This window comes from Chrysochloris asiatica, unplaced genomic scaffold, assembly GCF_000296735.1.
Source record: "Chrysochloris asiatica unplaced genomic scaffold, ChrAsi1.0 scaffold00007, whole genome shotgun sequence".
NCBI classification, from domain to species: domain Eukaryota; kingdom Metazoa; phylum Chordata; class Mammalia; order Afrosoricida; family Chrysochloridae; genus Chrysochloris; species Chrysochloris asiatica.
The window spans coordinates 23479840-23489043 of record NW_006408525.1 but is presented as its reverse complement, the minus strand read 5'-3'; the positions used below and the strand labels follow the sequence as shown (position 1 = coordinate 23489043).

General features: G+C 42.2%; 1 protein-coding gene across 2 annotated transcripts in view; it reads left to right on the top strand.

Annotated features, from left to right (window-relative positions):
- Positions 1 to 6: 6 nt before the first annotated feature.
- Positions 7 to 9204, top strand: part of NPEPPS (aminopeptidase puromycin sensitive) — a 126674-nt gene continuing 117476 nt past the window's right edge. The window contains exon 1 of one of the 2 annotated variants that reach the window (XM_006832526.1): positions 7 to 350. In XM_006832526.1, coding sequence (XP_006832589.1) covers positions 90 to 350 — 261 coding nt within the window. In that variant the 5' untranslated portion in view covers positions 7 to 89. The remainder of the gene's footprint in view (positions 351 to 9204) is intronic. The other variant, XM_006832527.1, reaches the window with a different exon arrangement.

Below are 9204 nucleotides of genomic sequence, written 5' to 3'. Positions count from 1 at the left end.
CCCGGCCCCTAGCGCTCCGGCTGGGTCTCTCCCCCGCCCCCCCAAGCTTCCCCGATCGCTCTCCTCAAGCGGTCGCCCGCACTCGGTGGATGTGGCTGGCAGCCGCTGCCCCCTCCCTCGCTCGCCGCCTGCTCTTCCTCGGCCCTCCGCCTCCTCCCCTCCTCCTTCTCCTCCTCAGCCGCTCCTCTCGCCGCCGCCGCCGCCTCCACAGCCTGGGCCTCGCCGCGATGCCGGAGAAGAGGCCCTTCGAGCGGCTGCCCGCCGATGTCTCCCCCATCAACTACAGCCTCTGCCTCAAGCCTGACTTGCTGGACTTCACCTTCGAGGGCAAGCTGGAGGCCGCCGCCCAGGTACGGCGACCCTGGGGCGCCGGGGGCGAGCAGTTAGGCCGCGCCCGCGGGCTGGGCTGGGGGCCCGGCCTGGAGGGCGGGCGGGCCTCGGCGCTGCGGGACTGGGGCGGGGGAGGCCGGCTCGAGGACGGGGCGCGCCCCTCTAGGGCGACGGCGGGGTGCCGGGCTGGCGTGCTCTGCCTTCTTCGGCTGGGGCCGGGACCGCGCTGCGGGGAGCGCTGCGGGCGCTGGCGGGCCCGGCCGGTGCACCCCTGGGGGGCGCGCACACCTGTGTGGGGCTTCCACCCGGGCCCTTCCGGGCTTGCTTGTGTCCTGGGAAAGGCTGGAGGGCATTGGGGGAGGTCGGAGGGGTCATCGGAGTCCAAGCTGTTTCACTCTCCTGACTCAGTTCTTTTTTGTGGTTCTCCCTACATCCCGAGGGGGATAGATTGGAAGGGGCGGTCATTTAGCACTCCAGCCGCTGCACTGTAGCTAGGAGGGGAGCGTCTAGAAGGGGAGGGGGCCGAGGGGAGAAGAGAATGCTAATCCCAGGCAGCCTTGCAGAGTTCTCCTCGCCTGCTCCAGCTCAGGGGCTGGGTTTCCCAGACAATCCGCGCCCCCCCAGTGACAGTGCAGCAGTGACTTTGTTCTCTCCTAACCTCCTGAGAAGCTGTGGGGAGACCCCCCTCTCCCTTTTCTTATATCTTCCTTGCTTTGCGGCTTTTGAAGCAGGTGGATTTATTGCTACAGCGATGGTTGCTTAGCAGTTCCTTCTTCTGAGAGAAGCTATTAGTTTTAGCATACCACTGGTGAAAATATTCCATTACTCTTCATTGCAGTTTTTGGTGAATCATCACCCAGTAGCATTATTTGAAGTATTGTTTGGTTTGGGGGGCTGTTAGTATGGGTGCCCAACAAAGGTCCTGAACAATAGACTTATCGTCCCATGTTATCTAAAGTGGTCTATGAAGTCTATACTGGAAATTAGGACCTGTTTAATAGCTGTTTTACAAATAATGATGGTAGACAGACTCTGTTTCGTTTCTTTTCCTATTACAGCCAAGGGATAAAAATCAGTAGGCCTCAACCATGAACCCTGAACATAGCAGAGATGAAAGAAATGTAGACCGGTACTTGTATGAATTGAAAGTTGACTCTTGTCTTTGAAAGCCAAGAGGACATGAGACTGAGTTTGGAAATATGTCTAAAACTGTAGAATTTAAAAGTATACTGTCAAATTTGGGGGGCTGGTATGAAAGCATGAGATCGCTAGGATCTGGCCACATCAAAAAAGAACTTATCCCTCTGAAAGTCAGGTGATTTAAAATTTTTCCATTAAGAATATGAATCAGAATGAGTGCATTTTGAGTCTAAATTAGGATTTGAGAGAGCTATTTGGGAGACTACGGTTTAATAAGCCAAGTGACTAGAGTGTTTGCTATATATTGGCAGAGGGTAGATGGGAGGGATTGGGATTGTAAGCAGTAGTGTGTCTTGTGACTTGGCAAACCTGCAGGAAGAAGGACCTGGCAACCAGTGAGTTCACATTATGTGAGAAGACTAACATTTAGAAAAATATCTTTTTTTTTTTAACCCCTTTAGTTTATATAAGGGTTTAATAATTTTGAGAAGCATATATAGTTAGAAAAAAAGTATTTTAAGAAGTCAGTAATATTTAAATGATTATCTATTAAGAAGTGACAGTTTTATTTAAGTATTACGCTAGAACAACATGCTCCTTCTTCTTTTAAACTTGCTTTCCCAAAAAGATGAAATCTATGTGAAAGAGTGCTTTGGGCAATTGAAATAGCACATGCTAATGTACCAGATATTAACAGACACTTGTTAATTTGGTACAAGGAAATAAATGAATCTTTTTAGTAATATGAACATTTCTAATAATTTACTTTAGAAATTATTTTCCCAGTAAGTGACAACACAGAGTAGGCATGATGGTGACTTTTAGCAGATTTTATTGAAGAATGATCGGACTTTAAATTGAACCCATTGCTATTTTTGGAAGTGGAGTCCTGGTGTGGGGCTGTAGTATAAGTACTGGACTGCTAACAACAAAATCAGTGATTCAAAACCACCAACCACTCCTCAGAAACTTATACAGGGCGCCTAGAAATCAGAACCAACTCATTGGCACATACCACCACCACCACCTTTGAAAACAGAAAAGAGATTCGATTAGTTAAAAGTAAAAATTATGTATTAGTATTTCTGAAATGCAGGGATTGGAGCAGTATGTTTAAATTAATGTCATTATGGAAATTTAAGAATACTGACAAAATTCCTAACTCTAGAAGCCTAGATTTATAATCGTTCTTTACAGTTCTTAAACTCTTTTCTTATTAGTTGGAGTTGTATTACACAAATGTGCAAGTTTCTGTGTTGCTTTAGTTGCAAAATTTTATGATAAACCCTGAGTATTTGTACAGGTTACATATTAGAAACTTAGTGGAATTTTAACCTGGCCTGGGGTGTGGACTCCTGGGGACGGAGAAGAAATTAGTCTACGTGCAGTGATTTATGAATTAATTCTTTGAAATAGGTTATACTATGTACCAGGTAGTACCGTGTACTGGTTTCATGGCAACCTCTTATGTGTGGTCTAATTTAGCAAATTTTGAAAATGTGGATCAGGAGCCTAGAATAGTGGGACGTTCCTCCTCTCCTGCCTTTACATTGGGTATTTGAGAGCAAAGGAGTTGTGTGGTGGTGGTTATGTGCCATGGAGTCGGTTCCAACTCATAGCGACCCTGTATAGGGTTTCTGAGGTTATAAATCTTAATGGGAGGAGAAAACCTCATGTTTCTCCTGCAGAATCGCTGGTAATTTCAAACTGCTGACCTTGAGATTAGCAGTCTGATTTGTAACCACAACGCTACCAGAGCTCCTTAAGGAGTTGTGTAGATATTTAAAATTTTTGACTCTTTCAATCTGTGGACAATCAAAATGGATCATAAGTTTATATGAATGTGGCTGTCCTTCCTGGTTATGAGTCTGTAGTGGTTGGTACAATATAGTTGGGCTTTCTCTTAGGAAAGATTTTACCTGTGCCAGAGAATTCAGCATCAGCGTCAAGACTAGAAATTAGAATATATTAGCCAATTCCTGTCTTCTGCCAACAGAACATTCAAGTTGATGATGACTAAATTGGCACTAAGATTATAGTTACAGTAGTTTGTTTGGCAGGTTCAAAACTTGGCACCTAAATAGATGTATTGTTAACTCTTTTTACATATTTTTTATGAAACAATCTTGTTCTTATTGTTGTTGTTAAGTGCTGTCGAGTCAGTTCTGACCCATAGTGACCCTGTGTAGAATTTCTGAGGAGCGACTGGTGAGCTTGAACACTGACCGTGTGGTTCAAACTGACTTTGTAGTCCAGCTCATTAACCCACAGCGCCACACCAGGTTGTTTTTAATTATGTTGAAAATGTGGTAAAATTTATAATTTATTCAGTATTGTGTTAGATAACTATTGTTGTTTTTAAGTGCCACCGAGTCAGTTCCAACTCATAGCCACCCTGTATAGAATTTCTGAGGAGTGACTGGTGAGTTTGAATGGCTGACCTTGGGGTTAGCAGTCCCAATTTTTAAATTTTTATCTATAAATTTGAAAGATTGGTGGTAAGGAATTGAATTTGCTCCAGTTTTCTATTTTACTTCTTGAAATGATCTATAAGAAAGCACCTTAACTATAAGAAACTGTTTTATATGTTTCACTTTATCCAGTAGCTTCTGGCAATGAATTCTGCAGTGAATTTTCAAGATAATTGAAGCTTACCATTTGTGGCACTTTTGACTTCAAAAAATATTTACTGATTTGGATGGAAATATTCCTAAATGTGGTTTCATTTAAAACATTGTTTAATTCTTCTTTTATGTTGTAGGGTTGTTTTTTGTTTTCTTCACATACTAGACATCATTTTGAACATCTGTTATTGGTGCCAGAATACATATAACCATAGAGGCTACTCCAAATTACGTACTATAATTTTTTAGTTTTATATCTGTTCTTTGAAGTTTTTTGCTTGTTTTCCCTACTTTTAGGTTATTACTTCTTGTTCCTTGTTACTGTCTATTGTGCAATTTCTTCTCTCTACTATTTTACTGAACTTGGTCTGAAGAGGTCTGAATAGCCTGATAAACAATGTCTGCTACTGCGTACCATCAAGTCTGTTCCAACTCATGGTGCTACTTTGTAGGGTTTCCTGGAGCAGACAGCTTCACAGAGCAGCTGGTGGATTTGAATTCCTGACCTTGGGGTTAACAGCCCAACACTAACCCATTACACTACTTGAACTTAAAAAATTCTTTCTAAGAGAAGGTTTGATGGATTCTTCTATGAATGAAGGGTCTTTAGCTTTCTTATATGAACTTTGTGTATCCACTCTGGAGTCCTGGTATGGCACTACAGGATAATGTGCTGGACTGCAAGGTCATTTTGAACTGCAAAACCAGCGGTTCAAACTCAACAGCCGCTCCTCGGAAACCCTATATAGGTTCGCTATGGGTCAGAACTGACTGGATGGCCCTCAGTTACAGCAACAATAAAGTGTTCTGGCTTTTCATAAGGCCCTACCCCTTAAAAAAAAAAAAATGACTTCCTGGTCCTGGAGCATTGATAGTGTTCTATGCAGCCTTAATAAATGTGATTGTGAGTAGTAAATTATCTATGAAGCATCTCTGAACTTTGCTACATAAATGAGCAAAGTAAATCTTACTCTAATTTGTATGCCAGACAGTTGTAAAATTAAGACTTCTAATATCTGTTTTGTTGTTAAAAGATTAGTTCTCCAGATTTAGAGATTTCGTTTTGAACACCATTCAAGTAATGTGGTTTTCAGTTTGTTTCTTTAAAAAAAAAAAAAAGTCTTAAAAAGACAACAACTTTTTTTGGAAAATACAGTTGAAATGCAAAAAGTAACCCACCACACACGTTGAACAGACACTAGCGTTGCTACATTTGCTTTAAACTATGAATGCTGGTTTGAGGGAAATGAATTCCCATAGATATCACTAAAGCCCATTTATAGCTCTTCCCCATTCCCCCTAGAGGTAGCTGCTGTCTTAAGGTGTTGTTAAGTGCCGTTGAATCAGTTTTGACTCTTAGAGGCTCTGTATAGGGTTTCCGAGGAACATTTGGTGGGTTTGAACTGCCACCTTTGCAGTTAGCAGTCCAGTGCTTATCTTGCAGTGCCATACCAGGACGTAAGGTTGTTGTTGTTGTTATGTGCCATGGAGTCAGTTCTGACTCATAGCCACCCTGTACAGGGTTTCCAAAGCTGTAAATCTTTACGGGAGCAGATAAGCCTCATCTTTCTTCTGCGGAACAGCTGGTAGTTTCGAACTGCTTACCTTGAGGTTAGCAGCCCAATTCGTAACCACGACGCTACCAGAGCTCCTTAGGACTTAAGGTAGGTGTATATTATTCCACTGGAATCCTGTTATGGTGCTGGCTGTAGGATAAACACTGGACTGCTAACTACAAGGTCGGTGGTTCAAACTTAACCAGTCATTCCCTGGAAACCCTATACAGGGTTATTAATAAGTTGGAACTGATTTAATGACTCTTAACAACAATAGCAATGTATTATTTGTATGTATATCTTTAAATGTTTTGCATATGAAGTAGCCATGAACAATAAATAACAGTATTCTGTATGTTTAGAATTTTTGCATTCATGGTATCTGTTTGACCTGCAACTCACTTTTCATTGTTTCTTTAATGCTGGTTATTGTAGGAGTCCTGGTGTGGAGCTGTGGGTTAGTGGGCTGGATTGCATAGTGGTTTGAACTGCAAGGTTAGCAATTCAAGCTCACCAGCTGCTCCTCACCAGCACTGTAGGGTCGCTCGGGGTCGGAACCTACTTGATGGCACTTAAAAAGAACAAATGTAGTGTAGTTATGAGTTGGGCTACTAACTTAAAGGTTAGTAGTTCGAAACTACCAGCTGTTGTATGGGAGAAATATAAGGCTTTCTGCTCCCGTAAAGATTTACAGCTTCAGAATCCCTGTATAGGGTTGCTGTAAGTTGGACCCAACTTCATAGCACATAACCACATAATCAACATTGTCTTCACCACCACCACTATCTTTAAAAATGACAGCACTATTCCACCAAGACAACAATTATTATAAAATTTTAATGGTGAAATACCCTGTTAGGCAAAATCACTCAAGCTTTAGACTGACTGGTATTTAGAATGATCATGCTGGAGTTTTCCTTTTACAAAAAGTTTCATGTCTTTGGCAATCAAGGAAAAACAAAAAATAAAACAAAAAACCTCTTGGTCCTTAATATAGTAAATAAGGTATATTTCTGAGAGATCCTAGTAAAGACTGTTGAATAAAGATGTATTCAGAAAAAAACATGAGTTATATTGCTGCCTCTTTACCTCATAGGAAACTTCCATAGTAAAAAAGGTCAGACTACCTCATTGTTGTTAAGTGTATTCAAGTCAGTTCTGACTCATAGTAACCCTGTACAAGGTTTCCCAGGAGCCACTGGCAGGTTTGAACTGTTGACTTTATGGTTAACAGTCCAGTGCTTATCCTACAGTGTCACACCAGAACTCCAGTGGAATAATATGAATCTACCTTAAGTCCAGAGTCCTGGTGTGGTGCTGTGGGTTAATGCGCCAGACTGCGAAGCCATTTGAACTGCAAGGTGGGTGGTTCAAGCTCACCAGCTGCTCCTCGGAAACCCTATACAGGTTTGCTGTGGATCGGAACCAACTCGATGGCGTGTAACAACAACAACCTTAAGTCCTGGTATGCGCTGTAGGATAAGCATTGGGCTACTAACTGCAAGGTTGGCAGTTCAAACCCACCAACTGCTCCTTAGAAACCCTATACAGGTTCACTATGAATTGGAACCAACTTGACAGCACTTAATAAGAACACTTTAAGACAGCAGCTACCTCCGAAGGGAGTGGGGAAGAGATAGAAATGGGCTCTAGTGGTATCTGGGACATTCATTTTCCTCAAACCAGCATTCATAGTCTGAAGTAAATGTAGCAAAACACTGCTGTTGTTAAGTGCTGTCAAGTCGATTCTGACCCATAGTGACCCTGTATAGGGTTTCCAAGGAGCAGCTGGTGAGCTTGAACCACCAACCTTGCAGTTCAAACGACTGCAGTCTGATGCGTTAGCCCACAGGGCCACACCAGGACTTGTTGTTGTTGTTGAGTGCTGTTGAATCTGTTCTGACCCATAGCGACTCTATATAGGGTTTCCAAGGAGCAGCTGGTGAGCTTGAACAGCTGACTTTGCAGTTCAGATGGCTTTGTAGTCTGGCGCATTAGCCCACAGGGCCACACCAGGACTAATATCTGTTAAATCTGAGTAGTGGATTACTTTTGTTGTATTTCAAACGTATTTTCCAATTTAAAGTAATTTTTTTTTTTTTTTTAAGACTGTAATTTCATACCTTTAGTAGAGCCTTGGAGTCCTGGTATAGCAGTGTGGGTTAATGTTCTGGATTTCAAAGTTGGTTTGAACCACAAGGTTGGTGGTTCAGGCCCACCAGCTGTTCCTTGGAACCACTATATAGGGTTGCTGTGGCTTGGAACTGACTTGATGGTACTTCAACAACAGTAGAGCCTTACTTAGTGTCAGGTTCAGTTAAAGTGTAGAGCTAGGACTCGAAGAAGATTTAACCCTGGGTTTGAAACAACATAAAGGCTACTAAAATTCCATTCTTTAATTGCATCAAATGGAAAAGTTGAAAATGAACAGGTTATCAACCCAATTTTTATGCCAACTTTAATATTTTACTTCTGTTTTAAAGTTGTAAAGGGAAGATCTTATTGCTGAAATTCCTTTGGACTGTTACCTGTTTCTGATACTGTAACACAGAGGTAATATTCACTAACATGATGGAGTTAATATGTGAGAAATCATGTATTGCATCATCAGGTCATCACTGTTATTTGGAAAGCAGTGGCATGGTGTATTGCATTCAGTACTTATACTTTGTCTATTCTGATACTTTAATCACCTCCTTGAGCAGTACATAGATGCTGATATCAAAAATGCAATATAATACAACCCAAGTTCCTAAATTTGACATCATTCTGATGTAGCCTACTAGGGAAATGCTTTTGCCGTATTTCCACACAAATAATGAAACATACAGGAGCTTCAAAAAGTTCATGGAAAAAATTAAATTATCTTTTAATTCAATTTTTTCACAGACACTTTGAAGCTCTCTGGTATAAGGTGCTAGCAAACCCCCCAGCCTCCTTGGGTGCCTTTGTTTCCTATCTGTGCTATGCATGTGAAAGTTATTTATGTGGGCAAGTAATATACAAAACAATATGGTAGAATGGATGCAGTAGCTCAAAAGAAGGAATAAATCTATTTGAGGATAATTCTCACCCTCTTAATACACAGGCTAGACAGGAATGGGCAACTTGGACATTGGCTACCCAAAATGGAAGGGGGGATGGGGCGCTATAAAGGCAAGAAGTGACTGGCTTATAAGCTTTCAAGAGGGAGCGTAGATCCAGGTGGTGTGGAGGAAGGTAGAATCTCCACTGAGTAGTATCCAGTCTTTCTGGGCGGGACTGATAAAAGGAGATGTGGTTAGTACTCATGTGGTACAATAGTGAATAATTACTATCAGGACTGACTGTGAGGGTTGGAAATGTAAAGGTAGATGTTTTATAGCAAAAGGAGAGTGTTTGACTTCGCAGGCCAGGAGCAAAGGCCCCGGTACCATCAGAGAAGAGTGGAGTGCGGGACCCTACCCAGAGAAACAGTGATGCCAGAGGCAGAGACGATGTTATGGAGAGAATGTGGAGAGATGGAGCGGCTGGGAACTCAAGACCCAGAGAGGGAGAGGGGGTGTGTGCTGACG